Genomic DNA, 21857 nt, shown 5'->3' with positions numbered 1-21857 from the left:
ATCACACTATAATAAAACTAATTTAATCTGTCCTTAAGCAAGTCTACAATGTAATAGAATCACATGAGCAGTGGAGAAAATAAGCAAATTTTCAGTCTACAAATCCTTTAAAAAGTCTGACTTTATTAAGTTGCTTAAATGTGTAAGTCATATTACTGATAAGCAACTTGGAGGGATACTGTTTGAAGTCCTATATATTTGAACAATGAAATATTATATATAAATATTATATATATATATTAATACAAGTACTGAAATAGCAATGCTACAGTGTTTTTCTTGTAACAGCCTTTTGGTTCATACATACAACTTTTAAATTGGACAATAAAAGAATTGTCTCTAACCTTGTTCATATTGTTCTTGAGACATAAACACATTTTAAGAAAACAATCTACTTGTGTGCTAGCCTCTAATCCTGGCATTTGGGGGACTTCTCAGAAAATAAAATCTCAAATATCTAGATATATGATAAATGTCTTTCCTAACTTTAGAGGAAAATATTGCAAAATATTGCTTGAATATGTGGAAGGGAACTGACCATTTAACAAGCCAGTAAAAAAAAATTAATGGGTTTTTTTTCAAACACTGTGTGAGTTTTTCAATGACATCATCATATGCCTCTAGCTGAAACAGTTTCCCATCCATTGAAATGCACCAGTGTGTATTGTATCTTCGCCTACCTAAAGGTAATAAATGTTTAATAGACTCCTCCATACAGTCCTCTTAAATTACAAGGGCCAAGGTGAGGAGGTGCAAAAGTTAAAGCTGGAAAACGATAAAACTGACATCATAATTTGACCTTTTCTTTTTCCTTCTTCTTCCAATAAACAGGTATGCAAGGCTAAAATGAATCCTTATAACTCAATTCTGTCAATGAAATAGAACTGCACAGGAACTTGTTGGTTTTGTAACTGCCGGGAAAATACTTGAGATTTCTTACATCCTTTTTGCTGCTAAAAAGCATCTGTACATGTCATCTTTATAATAACTAAGTATGCCCCAGGCTGAACAGGGTTATGATAAAAGCTCCTAAATGTGGAAAGAAATTAATTTTGAAATCAAGATGAGTCAAGGGGGAAAAAAACTGTTGGTCAAATGACTATGTTTTTAGCATCTGTCAAGTTTTGAGCAACACGTGAAAAAGAAAACCTGCTTTATGAAATCTGCCAAAATATCTTGAAAATTTTATAATTCTTATGAAGTAGTTGTTTTGCCTTTAAAAAGGAATAGAAGATTGCACTTTGTCAACTTGTGAAGATGAGTGAAATGTAACTATTATTTCAGAATGCTTAAATCCAGACAAAATCCTTTAAAATTGCATCAACCTTAGAAGAAAGTAAACTGCAATACCTAACTACCATTGAGCAGTACTTTAGCAGTAGCATTAAGAAAACATGAATCTGCTGCCTCCACTATATTTGCATAGTCTTAAAAAAATTTTTAACATATTATGTCTGGTTTCACAGTCTTCTAAGAACAATTTGGTACTGGAAGAAAGCACATCCTAGCAGGCTGCATCAGAATGACAAAATGATAGAAGCAGACTCATTCCTGAATAAGAAGAGACTTAGTTAAAAAGCAGGCCTTCAATATTTACAGAAAGAAAAAGTGTCTGAGAGATAAAATTACTCAGATTAATAGACCACCTCATCACTTGCTATTCTTTGTTTTCCTAAGATATTGAGGAGCTTTTATTTTTCGGATATGATGCATTATTTTGGAATAAAAAGCAGACATACTAAATAACGTTCCAGCCATCTTATAAACTAATCAATCAATGCAAGGACCATGAGAGTTTTTTCACATTTCAGCGGAGTCCACCAGCTAATTCACATCCACTTGATGTAAGTTTTTGCCTTACAAGTTTTTGTTTGTTAGTCCCAACTTTTAGTGTCAAAGCTAACTATTGATGAAATACATCATCCACACTTTTTGCTACAAGTGGGAAAAATATCTAGATGAGGGATACTGTATATTGTCACTCTAATAGTAGTACATAAACCAGCATAAGGATAGGTTTAGCTAATTTTTGCAGTGTCTCCTGAGAAAGACAAATGTGATGGAATATGGTTTGTCATCAACACCAGAAGAGTTGTCTTCTCAGAGAATGAAAAATGAAATAAAAGATCCCTTCTAAGTACAAATAAGGAGAAGCAGTTGAAAATATCTCATTAAGACTGTCACTAGTAGTCTTAATATAAATTTATTTAATTGAAAATTCTTGTTATTGTTCCTTATAAATAGAGGTCCACAAACATAGTCCCTGTAAGTACAGGCATCATGGTATTTCACTGATTAACTGTCCCTCTGTTGAGAAGAATTTGGCAATGATCTTTGTTTGCATACAGTAGAGATGGCAATGAATTTAAGATTGAGCAAAATCATATGGCTAACATAAGGAGTTTTCACTCAGAATTTTTCACTTAAATATTGAATACTGAGCTGGATTTAGCAGAAGAAATAACTGACATTTAATCAAGCCCTTCTGAAAAGAAATAATGAGATAAATCTTTCCCAGCTTCTATGTTAAGATAAACCAATTACTCAAGCATACCTACTTTAACTTTTGCAATCTGTACACATTTGGAGTGATTTTCCTTATTCTATTTTATAGCATTCAAAAACAGGAAAAAAAAAAGTCGAACATTCATGAAAAATTTGAAGAATACCTTTAAACTGAGTGCTTTAATCACTTCATCTGTGCTGCACTGCTCTACTAGATATACTTGGATTTGTAGAAAATCTACTTGCAAAATTCAGGGTACTGTAAATAAAGTGTATCAGGCTTACATCACCACATTAGAAAGTGGCAATTTTGATAAAGGAAGGAATTCATTGTACTGTGAATATTCATCACTTAAACAGTTCTTTATTTCTTCTTTGCTTAGCTATGTTTTTGGAGTTAGAAAGTATTCTAAATATAATTCAATTTTGTGTTATAAAATTATTTCAAGGAAAAAAAAAATTTATCTCTACAATTTTTAGTTTGTGACACTCCAATGCATAATATAGTGTCCTAAAAGTACTTAAATGGGATGTGAAAAGAGTGGATTTTTGTGTTTGTGGTAATATATAATAATACTGTGAATAAAAAGGGATTACAATAAGATTAAAAGAGATTGTCTTTCACACACCTTTATAGAATTTTTTCAAGTAAGAACTAATTAGACATTTCTAGGGTTAAGAACATCTGTTTAAACCTGCCATAACTAAGCTAAGAAAATAATGCTACCAGACATTACTTTGTATTTAAAAAATGCATGTATAATTTGATACCTTTCCACATAGTCCAGCAGTCGAGAACAGTGATTAGAAGCAGGAGCATCATGACCTCCAACTGCATAAAGAAAGCCATCACAGGTAGCCACTCCTACACCTCCTCTTCTCTTACACATAGGAGCACACATATTCCATTTATTTGTATGAGGATCATAATATTCCATTGAACTCAAACATGAACTTCCATCCCGACCTCCAACCGAATATAACCTAAGAAAGTCCATGCAAATAAAAATGTTGACAAAACAACAGCTCAGAATTGCAGAAAAGATAAAAACCATGAGTAACTGTTTTTATATCTGACATCAGAAAACAGAAAAAAAGAAAATACATAATATTTGAAATCATGTGAACCTCATATAGTGAAAAAAACAGATGTTTTCAATATTGTTACCAAACTCATGTGCTATTTAGTATTTTGTCCACCTGAAGAGGAAGGAAGATATTTCTTTCTGCTAATGAATATTTTCATTCTTTCTTTACTGCCTATTCAGTCAAGAGCACCACAAATGACATGCAGGTTTGTCTCTATAGGTTTAAAAATCATGTAAGCAGGGTTGCTGCCTAAGCTCACCATCTATGAGATGGAAGTGGAAGTGCAAAACTTATGTCTGTTAATCCAGACATGGAAGAAATATGCCGCCCATTTATTATAGTTTCTCTGTGTTTTTGCTGTGCATCAAAGTATTAAGAAGCACAAAAAATATAGAAAACAAGATCTGATATTAAACAAATTCCACATAAAGATCTATCAATTGGAACACATTTTCAGCATGAGTTTTACACTTAGAATATAGTAGAGATCAAATAGGAAATGTGTTGCAGATAGGACTATCACATTATGTTTTATACATGGATTTAAAAAAATTACTACCTCAGTTTCAAGGCTCTTGCTTATGCAGAAGAAAATTCTTACCCACACTAACAGCAACATGTCTATTTTGCACGACAATTATAACCCCCAACCACAGTGTCTTGTTTTTCTTCATCAGAATGTTTTATGAGGGTAGAGTTTTGTTGGAAAGTCATGGACAACTTCTGAAGAGTATTTTAAACTTGAAATTATAAAACATGTGGTTTAACAAAAATGATGTTATGTTGGTAAGCATCTGCAGGCAAGAAACTTGTTTCGTTCTACTGTTTATAATGGGTCCCAGGAGGAAATAGTTCTGATTGTTCTTTCCCCCTAATACCATGCTGTATTCATTCCATATGAACCTTTTTGCAGTCTGTTGCCTTTTATATAGTGCCTGGAGATTAACTAATAGAAACACAGGCTATTTTAAAGTCCAACCACTAAGCAATTTTGGATGTGAAAGCTGTCTCTGTAAAGCAATTACTCGTTTGGAAGCTTTTACTGTCCTAAGCACTCCATGAATTCAGAGCCATTTAAATGTGCATTTACCATTACATTTCATTGGTATGGATGCTGATGAATAAGGAAGTGCTGCACAACCACTAAATATGTCACTGAAGCCTGAGAACATTTTGGTAGTGCCTGACAGACATACCTGTACTCTGAATAAAGCACCCAGGAGAATCTATACTCCTCTCTGAGAGATACTAAAGCAAATATACTTTTTTTTCTTTAGATTCAGACCTAACATATTTAACTTTATTTATGATTATCCGATATCTACAGATGAAATCAATATTAAAGCATCCAATTCTGTTAATCTGTGGATGTCTACAGTGTCCAACTTGCTGTTACACTCAGAGTAGTCATCTGAGCCCAAAGAACAGCATGAAAAATATTTAAACATGTGACCAAAAACATTTACCTTAATATAAATGTAAATATAAACATTTACATGTAGGTGTCTGCAAGGATATTATCTTTATTTTCAAAGATGTGACTTGGTTCAGCTACCCATAGACGGCGATAAAACATTTTTTGTGACATTTAAGTTATGTTGACATTCTGTCCAGGCTGAGAGATATGGAAAATAGTACAGTACAAAAACCAGCAGAAAAAAACATGACTGCTGGCACCCTGAAGGCAGTAGACAACCACATGTCAGTAAGTGAATTGATCCCCCAAAATATAAACCATGATTAAGATTTCTGAGACTGTCAAATATATTCCCAAGCAGATATTTGGACTCATAAACACTGAACAGCATTTTAAAAATGCAAAGAACCAACACTTCTGCAGACTTGAGTGCAAATAATCTTGTGTACCCCTAGTCAAAATCCCTACCAATTTGATATTTCTTCTGGCATGAAAAGTTCTTATTTATTCCATCATCTTTCAACTGAAATAAATCAATAAGCTGATATTTACACACTGAAAGTAAAATATACTCTCTCATTCCTCTGTTCCAATTAAGACAGCTAATAAAATATAGCTGAAGGCATTCTTGAGTTGTTGATAAAAAGACAGCAAATGCTGTTCATAAATAACTGATAAAAGTGATTGGGACCACCTTGTCTGTTGCTAAAATGCTCTCAGCTATTCAGAACAAAATTCATTTTCAAAAAAAAAAATCATATTTTGGAATTAACATTTTAGAGTTTGATTAAGTTTCTATTTTTTTTCTGCTAAGGAATCATTAATTTAGTTTTGTTTTAATTTCACAAGAGTAAAATAAAAACAGTTCAGACAAGAAAAAGTTGGAAATGAAGTAATTGTTTAAAGTTCTGGTTGTGACTGAGCTTGAACAATTCAGTCAGCTTCCAGTCTTCAGTCAAATTTCCAAATCTGTGTTCACAAAGGCCCAAAATGACTGAGGAACAGCTCTGCAACAAGCACTGAATATTCAGGATACTGAATCAGGAATCTGAAATTTTTGAATACTTATAATTAAAGCTATTTAGTATTCTTACTTCCTTTTTAGAGCGTAAGGCGTCATTTTATTAGATGACTTTAAATTAAACAATCTTTTTCACCTTTGTTCAGCTTGTCAAAAATTTGTAATACAATTTTGAGAGGGAAAAATATCATGTATTTCTCTGAATTAGCTGAATTACCCTTAACGGTATATCCCATCAAAACTAGAATTATTATAACAAAAATAATCATATATCCCTCCTTAGAGAGCAAGACCAGCAAGGAAAAGAAAGGATCCAGTACTGATCATTTTTATCTCCACAGTGAAGGTTCTGCCTGTGGAGATATTATAGATTTCTATTCCTATATAGTCTACATTTCAGCTGATTCAGACACTGTACATAGATATGAAATTAGGCCAAGCTCAGCCTCTTCTGTCTTTTCAGGGTTTTGCCACTTCTTTTACTAAGATGAAGAGAGATTGCTGAACATTTGTATATATATAACTATATGTATAATTGGCTAGAAAAATGAAGTAGAGGTTTCAAAGTGGGAAACATTAGGAGAAATCATGACCAGCTGGATCAAAAGCATTTCTCTCAGTTCTATCACTACAAACCTTTGATAACTACTCAGAAAAGACAGTTTTAAATTCAGTTTGACAAGGCAACCTCAAAAGACCAGACTGCCTTTGATGTGAGGTGGGTATGGCTTGTGAAACCAGTTGAATCATGCCCTTGCCGCATTTCTTAATGAGGTTTTCCCTTTCAAAATTCTTTCACTATGAATATCAAAGACCTTATCCCGTCTTTTGCTTAGGCCCTTTTGTACTCTTTTCTGGCCTTTCAGTGTGTTTGAAAGATCAGCAGAGAATTACTCTGGCACAAAAGATATCTTCTTGGTAGGACTGAGGATCACTGATAATTTTCATCGGTGCTGGACTACTGTATTGCTGAATCAGTCCATACTTGGCCTAGGAATCAGACTATAGAGAGAGATATTTATCCATGCTGTCTTGATTAAGCCAATAGAGTTCACTGGCAAAAGTTGAAAACACAATAATTTTGTGAATGGAAAGCATTAATGGAGGCTTAATATGTGTAAATTTGGAAGGCCATTTCATGCATTTATAATGCAGTAGGGCAGTAAATTAAAAGTAGAGTTTGACCCCCCAAAAATGGAAAAATATATAGTCATACAGTAAGTTCCTGGAATTGAATTAGTAGTAACTACTAATAAGTTAGATGGGGGCCCTGAGAACTTGATCTAAGGGCTGGTGTTTCTGCCCATGAAAGGGGAGTTGGAACTCGATAATCTTTGAGGTCCTTTCCAACCAAAGGCCTTCTATGATTCTGTGACATAAAATATTGAGAGAAAAACACCCTTTGCATGGATAATATTGTTATGAAAATGTTTGACTTCCTACACTGGAAATTTTAGTTTCCTAATAGAAAGAACTTGTTTCAAGCAATTTTAACTGTAATCAGAATTATATGGGCTACATGCTTTATACAAGACCATTGACTCAATGCAGAATCCACCACTTAAAAAACATTCTTGACTTTATCAGGTTTTAAAGTAGGTGAGGCAAAATAGTCTTTGTAAATTGATCATTTGCTATAGCATATGCATGAGGACCTTTATTTACTCTATTATTAAGACACACAGTGAACCTGTCATTAAATAAGAATTTTTAGTGAATCCACAGAATTACTTTGTTCTAGACTGACATAATGTTTATGATACTAATTTTCTTTATGAGCTTAATAATTTTAGACTATAAAGTTGTTCCACTTTTGTCTCAGTATACATTTATTTAATGATTTTGACTAAAATATTTTAAAATATTTACACTTTTTTTTGTGGTTTCTACAGTTAAGGAAGAATTATTTCAATATGTGTCTCATTTTTCCTATAGTGGGATACAGAATAAAAAAAAATAATAGTTTGATTTAAACCAGAAGTTAACAAACATCATATGTATAAAACAGCAGCAGCATAAAAACTGTCATAAAAGAACATGAAATAACTTCTCAGGATTCAAATTAAGTTATAAAAATATTTATAGGTCAAAGTACGTTTAGAGTAAAACATAATAAGAACAGAGACAAAATTTTCAACCAAAAAATTCTAAGGCTGGTAACTGGTGAGCTAGTCTTTGAAATATGTTTGTTATTCTTCCCATTGCAAAAGAGTTTCACAAAGTTCATTAATAATAGCTAAAAATTTCCTAAGGCAAATTTGAGATACTGTCTGGTTAGGTAGATGATGTAGATGAAAACAGACATGTGACAGCACAATCTTTTTTGACAATAGAAAGCACTTCTGTAATTTAGCAGCATGCAAAATATCTACGTCACACTTAATATACTGATTTCCTTGTAATTAGTGAGAATATTGTGGGCAGAAAGCATGCAGTTTAAAACATTTTCTTTTCTCCTTACATGACAGTAACTATGTATGCCAATCAAGGTATTTTTCTTAGTTTGAATGGATTAGTAAAAGAATAAGTGAATCACCAGTAAGGCCTAAGAGCAAAGAAAACCTCAAGCAACAAAAGCTATGACAAAAAAATTGCACTGAGGGGTAATATAGTAGTTTTGGTCATACTTTCTCATCTTGTTAGTTTGGCATGAAATTTTGAATTGTTACTTCAGCCTTAAAAAGCACAATTAAAGCATATTTATACTTCCTTTATTTAATAATTTTGAGCAGTTCCCAAGTCTTTGCTGAAGTATGAAAATTATCCATGCATTGCAATTATATGGCTGACTTGCAAAAAGGTCTTAGGTCATTTAGCTTATGATCTTCACAAAGAACAAACCCTTCTCTGTTCAACAAACTCAGCCAATAATGTGAGATTTATCTGAAGCTGGTCTACTGAGTCAAAAGAAATTTCATCTTACCCAAATACTAGTTATTAAGAAGTTAATCAAGTTTCAAATTGGAAAAATTAGAAGTTAAGAGTGGAGATGGCTTGGTATTCTATTCTGCTGAGTATAGTAGGTATTTGTCAGCTGTTGTAATGGCTGTTGCCCATAAAGATATTTAGTTGAGCATTAAATTATTATTTAGCTTTCTTTAATTTCAGTCAGATGTGTATATTTAAATATCCTTCCAGATGACACATATGTGGAAATAAGGAATTATGTGAATATACATGATAACACAGAGGAATGCACACGTGTACACGTCTGTGTGTGTAGTCTAAGTTGAAGCCTACATTTGGTGTGGGAGGATCTCTAGACTGCTCCAACTGCCTCACCCCTGAAGAGTTGCAGCTGCACTAATTAGCAAAGATTAGGAACAGGCCTGCTCTTAACAGGCCACAGCTGTGTCTAATAAGAATGAGTGATATAAAAGAGTGGGTTAGGTGGGTGAAGAGAGAGTTGGTGTTTGTTGGTTGTACTGTGAAGAAGAGGGAGTCAGTGCTGTGAGGAGCTGTCTATGAAAAATCACCAAGAAGGTATGGAACTTTTGCAATTGCATAACAACATGCATGTCCAAATTAATTCATACCATACTAGATCATATTTATGTAGATTTTATAATTCATTACAAAATTTACTGGAAAAAAAAGGAATTATGTAGTAGAGGCAAATGGTTTCTTATTACAAAACCTGAATGACAGACCTTATCACAAATTACAGTCATTCCAGCTGGGCAACAGTCAACAGCCAGCTAGTCTGAAAATTTTGCTGTGTGGGTAATGGATGAAGAGGAGGGCATAGTAGGGGCATACACACTAAAAGATGTAGGTGAACAGTAAACAGTCAAAATAGAAATGTGGTCCAAGCATCTGGGCCCCTGGCCACAGTATAGCTAGGGAAAATAGGCTCAGCAAGTTCCCACTCTGCAAATAAGCAATGTTTTTAGCATCTGTTGTGTCTCCTACCAGTGACTTAGTTTTGAAAGAGGCAGGCATCCTAGCTGCATATGCATCTGCCTTGGACTGTAGAAAAAATAGTGGCTTTACATTAAAGATTCATTATTTCAGTAAAGCTTCATGGTTTCACTTTTTTCTTACAAGAGTGACATAAATTTGTCTAGTTTGTATCTTTTTAAGGCTAGCCTAGTCCCACAGAAAGTAAAATAGACCTGTGCAGAGTCTCTCTCTTTACAGGCTGGATGCAAAATAACAAGTTAAATCTTGCTTGAGAAAGAGAGAATATAATGCACTTTGAATTAAATGGTACATTCACTGAGCTGCATGAGACCCCCATGTAGAAAATATGAATTTGTGTGCAAAAGCATAAAAGATCAGACCAGGGCACTGAATTAGTAATACACCTTAATGATTCTGCTAAGAGAAAATGCCACAGATAGTTTATTATATGATGCATGAAAGCCAAAGGAGCAGAACTCCTGGAGGAGGCTGTAATCAGCCGTACAATCAAGTTTTGTAGGTGGTTATATGAACGTAATACATTCCTAATTCTCTCATGCCAAACACTGAACTACCATTAAGGACTTTGTGGAATTATTAACCTTCGTCTCTCCAAGGTCAGTTCAAAGCAGTTATATTCCCGGTGAGTGATTAACTATAAGATGATTTTGAGAACCTTTCTTGTGTTCACACTAATTTGGTTTGAATTTTGCTACTTTTCTTAAAAAATAAGGTTCATCAGGCCAAACTTTCTGATAGTCACTTTGTAATAGTGCATAAAAATTGTAAGGAACATATTAAACTAAAGTAACTGCTGTTTACAGCAGACATAATATTGAGCTAAATAACACAAGTTTCTTTCCAGTTTTTCTCATTAAATGGCCTGAAAACAAAACATTCCACTGTGTATATGCCAACATCTCTATTGGGCAGCTTTCTGTGTTTCCCATTCAAAATGAAACCGACAATAGCTGGGAAAGCACTGCCAAAACAATAATCCAATTTATGATAAATCCATTACTAAATGAATCCAATTATTGCAAGAGTGGTGGAACTGAATAAATGTAACTGAATATAAATAGGTAAATAACTATTAAAAAAAATCCCAAAGCTACATAGTTATTAAAGTGTCTCTACCTAATTAGTAAAATTAAAAATGTAACACATTAATTTGCATGAATGTAAAGGGAAAAATAATAATATGTATATACAAATGCATTTTTTAAAAATAACAATTTGTATATTCTATCAGTACTTAAGCAGAATTAATAGGATGTGGAATCTGATCTAAATTCTATCTGTTGCAGTTAAATAAGAGACCAAATTTGACATTACCAATTGATAATAAATAATTGCTTAAAGGACAAAACCAGAAAAGTGAGGGTTTTTTATGTTGGACTGTCTTTCAACAATAATATGAAAAAAATATCAATGTCTCAGGCAAACAGGAAAAAGGACTTTTTTTTCAACACAATTGATGGAGAGAGATGAGGCTTGCCAAACAACTCCAATTTTAAACCTGTTGGATTTGATTAAGAGAATCTATGCTTAGGGGTTTGTTCCTGTAAAGGAAAATATCTCTGGGTCAGTTTATGCATCTTGCCTGTAGTCTTGGCATTGCATTTTCCTGCTAGATATAGGCATAGTGGCCTGTGGAGGACACCACACTGGAGTAGGAGATTATCTCCCAAAGGACTGCAGCCCATGGAGAGCCCATGATGGAGCAAGGGAAATGTGTGAGAAAGGAGGGCAGAGAGAAGGGTCTGAGAATTATGGTCTGACCACAAAACCCATTTCCCACTCCCTGCACCAGTCAGAGGTGGGGCTACAATGTTATACAATCATAAACTGAGCCTGGGAAAGGGGGGAAGAAAGGTGGCATTTTAAAATTCGGGGTTGCTTCTCACTAGCCAGAATCTATTTTTATTACTAATGAATTGCATTAATTTTCCCCAAGTCAAGCCTATTTTGCCTGTAACAGCAAATGGTAAGCAGTCAGATGGATATTGATGCGGAATAATATTTTCTTGCAGCAATTCTCCTTGCTCTTTTACTTTCCTTCAGAGACAACAAAAATTTACAAAACTTTTCCTTAAATAAAAGTAAAATATTATTTGAAAGAATACTTGTACAGTTGTATTTCTAAAGTTAAGATTAAACAATTCCTCACTTTTTGTCGTCTATCATATACCAACAACATTGTGTGGTATTTAATAAAAATAGCAGCAGGGGGGAAATATCAAGTTCACTGTAGAACATACTTGAGGATGTGGCAATCAATAAAGGACAGGGCTCCTTTTCCTTGACTACGCAAGATGTTAGCATGAGATTGAACTGCTTTACCAGTGTGTCAAAGTCATGATTTTTGACACTTTAGGTACTGCTGTGATGTTCTACCATTCAAAGTCAGCCTGTGGATCCCATCAATAGCTGAGCATTTTATGCTTTTGTAACACAGATTTACTGGCATTTGCTAAAGGGATCAAGACTTAAGGGCCAGACTTTCTGCCATGAAAGCTACAGTTGCTTCAAAAAAGATTGATAAATTTGAACATATCAGTAGAAATTAAGGAATATTTTTTGTAATGCAGTTTTTGTGGACATATGATAGAGCAATATAGAAAAATTTCAGTTAATTAGTGACGCAAAAATGTTTAGACTAACATAAATCTGTATGATACAGAGAATGTCTTTGAGGAGTATGTATTCCTGATGAAAATGTGTAAACTAAATTTCATTTTCACTTAATGCTACGCCATTAATGTAAAATATGTTCTGAAATGAAATTAAATTAGTGGAAATGTTTAGTGCTCTTAGGGAATGGGCAGTCCATGTATTAGAGTTTTTAATAGAAGGATAATCAATAGCTATGGTATTATCTATAATTTGGAGGCATTTACATTTTAAATTAATGAAAGGATTGGTATTTATTGGATTGAAGGTGCCAACTAGATTTTTTTGTTCTTCTTGAGTTTAAAATCAAGAAATTCAGAAAAGCTTGAAATAGTTAAGTGATAATTTCAAAAAGGATCTGGCAAATATAGACTTCTTCACACTTTTCATTCCTTGGTGCTTCTAACTCATACTACAGAAAAGTTCTATTGCTTCAGCACTATCTGCTGACAACTGTAGAACGCTGGTCTTATACTATATAACTTGTGCACTAGTTACACATACTTATGTGAGCCCCAAAGAAGATTCAAATAAGTCATCCCAACTTTTAACTCTATGTCTGCATATAAAAAGCACCATTCTCTACCAGTTTTTTTTTTCAAAGCGTAGACCTCCATCCCACATTTAGTATTCTAACACCCATATCTATTGCTCATCTGAGGAGGTTCATGCACTCTTTCTTATCCAGTCTCTGCAACAGGCTTGTTAACAGTAACAAGGCAGAAAGGATGATGCTGTTTCCATATCAGAAGGAATTACTGACCATATTTCATCCCAGGAAATTCTACAGTCATGGCAAGTCCTACAACATCTATATTTAACAAAATATGTTACAAACTGATAAAGGCATCAAGTTAATAAATAATTTTTATATATAGTAAGGATAACACGCTCCGCTCTTGTGTTACTGTTTGACTATGAGAAACACGTGAAGATGTAGGAGATGGAATCTCCAAAGCCTCAGCAAACCTTCTTAGTGGTGCCCGGAACTTATTGTTGACTTGGGAAAAAAAAATTATCACTGAAAAGGAAAATTCTCAGATTCCAGTCTTTGGTGTTAGATAAAACCACATAACATTATCCTTTATATGAACCAATAAACAGGTATTTAGAACCTGATGAGAGGTATGTGGACACAATCTTATTGTCCCCATATTACTTTTATTTCGTCTCTATTTTGCCAGCTGAATTGCAGCTATTTTGTGCATGTGTTTCTTTGCCAGCTGTATCAGTTTTACTGCTTTTCTTTGGTATGACATGCATTCTTGATAGTCATGGTACACATTATATAGCCTTTGAACTGAACTGCCTTTGATATGGATGACCAGAATTCCACACAGTAACACAACATATATATTTCCAATATTAATAAAACTTTATGTATTCTTCAGTAGCATTTCCTTTTATTCCCTGAGATTTCTTCTTCTGTTCTTTTTCTGTGCTAACAACCTACAAAGCTTTTTTCACCTCTTTTACTTCTTAACGTTAATTTTCTTTAAACACAAGGCTTGTTAATTCACACATAAACTACTAAATATACTATTTGTGTTGCTTCTTAAGATCATCCAAATTCATGTGGCCAACACGAATTTGGCCATTTGGCCATCGTGTATTTATGTGGCCAACATGAATGATATGATATTATTCCCTTTGGTGCCACTTTGAATGGTCTGGTAATTTAACTAGCTTGCTCCTGCTGTTATGCTCTTTTAACCCAGGACAGATCTGTAAAGAATTCCAGGGGTAACTGTGACATCTTAGCTATTGCATAGAGTCCTTTTCTTCTTCATATCCCTGTACTACTCACCTTTTTTTCATCTTAAGCATTTATTTCATACATAGCACCAGATAAATTGCTCTGTTGAAATTCTGGTAAAATAAATTTGTCATGTGTCTTTCTTTTATCTTGAAAAACACCTCTATCTTTTATTAGTTGTTCTAGCTCTCCTTACAACTAAGACATTTAAGAAAATGAGTATTGCCTGTGTTCCTCACTAAAGGATAGTAATTATTATATCCTATTACTCTGGGAAATCTGGAGGTAACAACCAGGTGACCTTTGTGTGGGGAGGGGAAGATACTCCATTAAGCCCTCCTGGGTGAAATAGTACTTCAACTTCTAAATGTAATAAGGCAACATGAGTATAGAAAAGAACCCTGGCAAATGGACTAAGTTTAAAATTTAAAAAAATCCCAAACTCCAGATAGTTATTTTTCTAAATTTCTGAGAAATTCAGTAGGATTTTATTGCTTCAAAAATTATTTTTCAAATTAGTTTATGATGCACATGTTGACACAATCCTTTTCATGTTTTAGGAAAGATGTTGATATAAGAATTTCAGTTTAAATTTTAAAATGTATTTCAGTGAAAAAGCATTCATTTCTGTGCACCCTGCTTTGCCAAATTTAGGTTGTATTGCTTTCAATTTGTTTGAGCTGCAAAATAATTGATAATTTACTTGCATGGTCTACACAAGTCAGCTTCTGAAACACTTCAATACATCAGGAACTAATAAGAGGTTACTTACAAATAAATTTCTTCACTCGGAGCCTGATGAGATCAGAATATGAAAGCTTTACGTTTTTTATTTATTTCCATCATAAGCCAATAGAAAAATACAATTTTCATTTTTCTGCTTAAAATTAATTTAAATGGAAAACATATTCAGCCAACTATAGGGTGTTGGAAGATCACATATGGAATAGTTTCTCACATTAAAACACAAAAGAAGTGGCTATACTTTTTCAAGTCTTCTAAGAAACTCACATTTGAAATATTTAGCATCCAGTGTCCATTTTATGTAAAGTGCCCAAAGCAGTGTGAGAGATACACATGCAGAATAGTTTGTAGTGCTCTCACTTCAACAAGCATCTAATGCATTTCGTTTATTTACCTATTTACTTCACTGCTGAAAAAAGAAATCATAATGAATAACCAAGAAAAAACTTCTCAGAACTTCCATACTTAAATGGAAAACTTTTTTCCTTTGCTGAATGTTCAACCCAACATTGTGTTTCTCAATGAGATATCCATTTCCAATACCCCCAGGAATGCAGCACATGTCAGTTGCATGGAACAGCAATGTTGCAAGAATAGTGCTGGGAATTTGAAAGATTCTTAAATAGGCTTTCAAGTTGCAGTTCTTGGCATATTGGATATTTTTTAAAGATGGGTACTCAGATAAAAGGAGTAAAAATCAATGGCAGATTTCTACTTGTTGCAGTGAGACCACTGCTTTTCAGTTTTCAGTGGTGTCCATCCTACCTTTCTTGGACACAGATAACATCTTTTTTAACTTAAAAGTGTTTGATATAAGTCATGAAAAATTCAACTGAGTATCTGTTAACTGGGAAGCATTAAATATATGGTCAGCTGTGTGAGAGAAACAAAGCTGGAATATATATGCATAATCATATGCTGCTCTTCATGACTTTAGATAAATTTTTCCAGGGTTTTTTCTCCAGATGTGGCTTCTGCTAGTCTGCTGCATGGTTTGTGCACCACTGAAACCAGTTTCTTGCAGAGTAACAGGGCTATTAAAGCAGCTTTGACCATTTGATCTTCTCTGGAACAATTCAATGCCACTGCAACTTAATAAGGGAAAGCAATGACAATTAAGCTTCATTGGTTTTCAAAATAAGTGTTTCAATTGTGTAAGCACACCCTACTCACTTGCCATTTAATGCTGCTACTCCAACAGTGCTTCTGGCAATTGACATACTTGCCACAAATGTCCACTGCTGACTTTGAGGGTCCCACCTCTCAACTGTGTTCAAATAACTCCAACCATCATGTCCTCCCACTGCATAAATAGGCCCTTCAAGCACTGTAACTCCTAAAATGAAGGAGAAAGTGAGTGAAGACAAGTGTGTTTCCTCTATCAGAAGTAAAAAATAAAACACTTTTCCAAAACACAACCAACAAATGAACTTTTATATTCAAAATGAAAATGGAAATACCAGTTTGAGATTTGATTAAGAATCAACAAACAGGAATAAAATTAATGCCACTGCACATGGCTCTATGAAAAACATGTCTTGTCAAACAAACTTAATTTCATTTCTTGAGAAGAGTGTTTGCTTCAGAGAATAACCTGTCAATTATGTGGTCCTCTTAGATTTTTCTGTTCCCTTTGGTTTCTCATAACATTCTGATCATGAATTAGCTCTTTAGAATAGCAGTAAAGCACACAATAAAGTAGGGACTGGATACTTGGTAGATCTCTGATTATTGTCAACCTAAGGGGGATTTCACTGAATGGAATTGCTTCTAGAGGGGTTGAAGTCTGTTTTTGCACCATTTTTGTCAATCACATAGAAGAAAATGAACAATTCTTCAGTAGCAGGAAGATTGATGGACTGGTACAGAATCAAAAAAGACAGTTGAAGGCTTGAGCAAGTAATTAGACTGAGAAATTTAAGCTGCTTCCTCAGTTTCATTCTATCAAAACAGAAAAAAATAGCCACACACCTTCATAGAAAAATAATGTTGGATATATGAGTATTTTATCTACTGGAAAAAAAATAAAATGTAACGTGTGAAAACTGAAGTCGAACATATTTCAATAAGAAACAATTTTTTAACTGTGAACAGTTTGAATCACCCAGTCAAAGGAATTGATGAATTCTCTATCTCACAGTCTCTTCAGTTAAGCTTAGAAGGCTCTGGAAGATAAGTTATAGCTAAGCACCATTTGTTACAAGACAGTGAACTCTGTAATTCCATTCTATGAATCCATGATCCCAAATGAACATCGCTCTGAAAAATCTCAGGCTAAATCTAGTCCTGTTTCTAAGCCAATGTCTTTTTTATCCTCACTCCATTTCACACTATTTGAACTCATCAAAAAGTCAGAAAACAATAGATCATTAAAGTTGCAGAGAATGGCTTTGTTTTTTTCTTACAGGAAAGTCTATGTTTAATTTTCAACCATGTGAAGTCTCCACTTTCTGTGTAGGAATGTTTTGCCCTATTTCAGAAAACTAATTCATTAAACGCTTATTTTACTTTAAAACTATATTTATCAATGAGTTTGGATATGTTTCATGTCAGTGTTCTCAGAAAATGTTCCTGCACTTTGGATGTTGATTTTTGTTTGTCAATATTTTTTAACTTAAAAAAGAAAATAATTTTAAAAAGCCTACTAACCCTTAGAAAAATGTTCCTCCAAATGAAGGTTGAACCTTTTCTTTTTCTATAGAACTCATTCTCCAATTGTTCTCATTGCCTTGCTTAGAAATTCTTTCTTTTCAATCACATGTTCCAGTTATAATTTCTCCAGAATATTAAAGTGGATATTAATCTGAGATAATAATCCATATAGCTCAATACTTAATCTCAGAACATGACCAGTATGTGGGAAGATGTATCAGTGGTCACATAAAAATTATGGAATTATATACTAAAATATGTCGTTTGGGCATGGTTTTTGTTTACTCTACTATCTAATATTTTAAATATTCTTAAATCCTGAACAAAGAGGTTTACATTGTAAAAAAAGTATTTACTATGATTGCTATAAAAAACATGGTTCCCCTGAGCTTTTTCATCTATATACCCTTCATTAAATGTAAAGTTAAATAGAAAATCAAGTTCTTTTTAGGATAAAAAAATGAATCATATTCAAAGGAAGTTCAGGGGGGTAAACATTTTTATACATATACATGTACACATAATTGGTGTCTAGACAACAACACAAACCCTCTCTCACCTTCACACATAAACAGTGTTATATTATTATGCAGTGAATTTCACAAGGAATCTATGATGCACATAAAAATCACATCTCTTCAGTTTTGAAATTTCCAGCTTTTATTTCCTGAGATAACTTATTTGCACTTTCATTAGGATAGAAAGTGTTTTCCTCAATTACTCTTTTTATCTCATTCAGTATTTAATTTTTTTTATTTCAAGTCCTTCATATTTGAGCTTTATTCTCATCTATTTCCTGCTGGAAATTAAGCCATTACAATTATTTAATTCCCTTTTTGTAGGAAATTTGATTTCCCCTTAATCAAAATACCATTCTTCCTGCATTTTCATGGAGTTTTAATTTTTTTTATGACAATGAAAAAAGATAAACTCATTACATTAATATAATGTTACTTTCTCTCTGCATTTCTTGTTACAAAGAGAGAAAAATAACATTTAGTAACTTTATACAGAAAATAGTCTTCAATGGCTTCTCTGTTCTTATCAGAACTTTTCTGAGTTTGTACAATGCAGATAAAACCCTGTGAGATGCACAGCTCCTACTGATTTTTTACCCATTGCAGAAACCAATATACTGCCCTCAGTAGTTTCTGATGCCCTTTTGTGGAAGCTGCTGCACAAACTGTTGCGTCTGCTGGGTTGCATCTCTATTACTTGTGTTTAGGCCCACCTATCTGTGAAGCCTCACATTTGATTCTTATGTTTTCTAAGAAGCCAGGTTGGCAATGTTCTAAGCTACACAGAAGTATTTTCTTTCCCCATTAGGCAGTGCTTGAATCATATGTTTCAAAATATGAGTAGTAATGATAACGTAATCATCTTGCCCAAGTAAGTATATAAATACACATTTTATATTAGAGGGACTGTGTCTTATATGAAAAATTCAATATTCAAGCATTGAATTCAAGCATTTGAATTCATTCTAAGTGTAGATGCCAGAATGTCTATGTGATTTTTATATCACACATATGGACTAAATTGTATTCCCAAAGGTATTGCTTGTAGCCTCCTTATCATGCAGGATGGATTGCAGTGCATCTCTTCTCTGACTGAAATTACTGAACCCTCCATGATAACAGCTAATGGCAACACCACAATCAAAAGCTTAAGGGACACATTCCCCAAGATCACAAAGCAAAATATTTTCCAGTAAAACTGATGAAGCAAGACTATTCTCTTTTCTGAATGTTCCAGGTCATTTGTTTTAATAGAAGAAAAAAATTAAATTCATTGTAAGTAGTCTGTGTTGAAATGTCAGACTTCCAATACTATTAGCACACTGTAGAATTCCTCCTCCTTAAAGAGCAAAGGTACTGAACTCTATATACCTTTTATTTTTTTTAAATGGTGCAGCCAACTTCTGCTTGGTCTCTTGAGATAAGATTTTTCATCTTTTTGTAGTCAAGATACTGAACAATGTGTTAGAAGATCAGAGTTCATTTCAACTTCATGAGACAGGTTTTCATGTTCATTGTATAACCTAGTATACTGATGTCAGAGTACATAAATTTATTTTCTGCCATCTCCGTCCACAAAATAATATACATCCACCTATATTTGCACTCAGAATGTAGATATTGAAAAATATCTACAGGAAGGGATTTTCTGGCTTCTAAATGAGAAAATAACTATTCCAGCTGACACTTGAACTCTTATTTGTCATTAAGCAAATTGCACAGAAGAATAATGCTGTTGGCTCTTTCAGGAGACTTTGTTAAGAGAAGAGAAAGGACAGAAGGCCCTCATACATTTTCTTCCTGTATGTCATCTTCAACAATTTGGCAAAACCAGTTTAAGCCAAAAGAAAAGAAAAAATCCTCTTGGATTTAATTTTTCACATGATACTAGTGCTTTGTTGTTTTCTGACAAAAGTAATAAAACATTCAGAAAGGGAGTATTTTACTGTAACAAAAGTTATTTATCTGAACAAAGAAACTGAAAATTGGAGGAATCAGATCTTACTTTTTTAATTTGTAGAAAATAATAATTCTGGCACTGAGGGAGTAATTTGTTCTACCCATCTTTTGATGGATTACTTTCATTTAACTGACGCTGAATAGTTTGGCTTTCCTAGTTCTCATACAGTTGCAGAGCTGAACCATCTATGAACATCCCTTTTAAGAAAGGAAGCAACTTATTTTCTTGAGAGGAGATATGTTTTCAGCAATATCTTGAGTAGTTAAGTGCTTTAAGTACAGTGCAGAGAAACCTTAATGTTTTCCTGAACAAAAAAGTACCTGGAAAATAATTCTTCTAAGCATTTTGACATAGGAATTTATAAAAGCAAACAGTATTCTTTCTAAACTAAATGAGATCTAAAAAATTAATTGTCTAGTTTGCAATGGCAGGCATTTTCCTTTTGATTGCTTTCACAAAGCTATGCAGCAAAAAACCCTATTATGCCTAATTAGGTGCTCAATCTGTACAGTTCCAGTTATTTATACTTGAAGACTGGAATGGGATTTTAAATTGCTTTTCTGTAATGTTACAAAATAAAGGAGCACTGCCTATAATATTTTTAATTCTGCAGTTCCTTATCTGCCTGATGGACCTAATTTTACAAAGTATAATTTTAAAAATTATATTTTTTAAAATAAAATAATTATAAATATAGTTTCATACTGACATTTGGATACAAAATGTCAAAGAAAAAATTATCTGTGGTCCTAGATTTACTGTGGTCTCTGCATTTTGATATTTGCAGAGACGTGAAATTTTAACTGGCAAGGATATACTTGTATCCAACAACTTTAAATAAGGATATTACCTTTCAAGAAGATAACAGACATACAGTATATCATAACATTGAAAGTGAGAAGACAAATCAGTAGTTTGCTATCGAAGTATGAAACTTTTTCAAATAACATCCAGACTTTATTCTACCCTTTTTAGGATCTGCATTTATTTTATGTCCAGGTAGGAGCACATTTTTTTAACAAACTCCTTTCTCACCCATACCCACAGAAGCATATTTATACAATTTTGTATTAATTGTAATTAATATTTGTCACTATAGGACATGAAAGAACACAAGCTTACACCGCTGTTCTCAAGGTGAGGAAAAAAGGACAGTTTATTTTCTGACTCCAATATTTATAGTTTTCCAGAAGTGACAGTGGATTGGAGGGTGACAGTGACACCACTCCAATGACACTGGTCAAACCAACAGTCCATCAACTTTCTCCTCCTCCATAAAGGAATGCAAAACAATGGGTTATTTACAGAAAGTGTGTGAGAAAGTTCACTATAAGAATGTCAACATCAGAAGGCTTAGAAAATCTTAAAAAACCAGGGTGACAAATATTGCTGCTTTTTCTTACTCTGTTTTTTCTCTCTTTAAGTCTTAAACCACTTTTCTCCCTTAGCAGTGGTATCAAAGAAAGTAAAGTCCAATTTGATTTAAATTATACATCATTAATTAAATGATGAATTAATTCTCATATTTATTTAATTCTCAAAGCCATAATATTAACTGAGTGGGAAATACAAATACTGTTCTTTGGATGCTGCATATAGGACTGCCATAGGCCAATCTT

At 33.5% G+C, this 21857-nt stretch overlaps 1 protein-coding gene across 1 annotated transcript in view; it reads right to left on the bottom strand.

The window, feature by feature from the left end:
- The window catches only part of KLHL1 (kelch like family member 1), a 123667-nt gene that overhangs the window by 3594 nt on the left and 98216 nt on the right, over nt 1–21857 (bottom strand). Inside the window, exons 7-8 of the mRNA XM_005421131.3 lie at nt 16282–16444; nt 3277–3489 (exon numbers count right to left, since the gene is read on the bottom strand). Coding sequence (XP_005421188.1) covers nt 3277–3489; nt 16282–16444 — 376 coding nt within the window. The remainder of the gene's footprint in view (nt 1–3276; nt 3490–16281; nt 16445–21857) is intronic.

Source organism: Geospiza fortis, unplaced genomic scaffold (genome assembly GCF_000277835.1).
Source record: "Geospiza fortis unplaced genomic scaffold, GeoFor_1.0 scaffold45, whole genome shotgun sequence".
In the NCBI taxonomy this organism is placed as follows: domain Eukaryota; kingdom Metazoa; phylum Chordata; class Aves; order Passeriformes; family Thraupidae; genus Geospiza; species Geospiza fortis.
The sequence above is the reverse complement of the archived record's forward strand: the minus strand, read 5'-3'. Positions and strand labels throughout refer to the sequence as shown.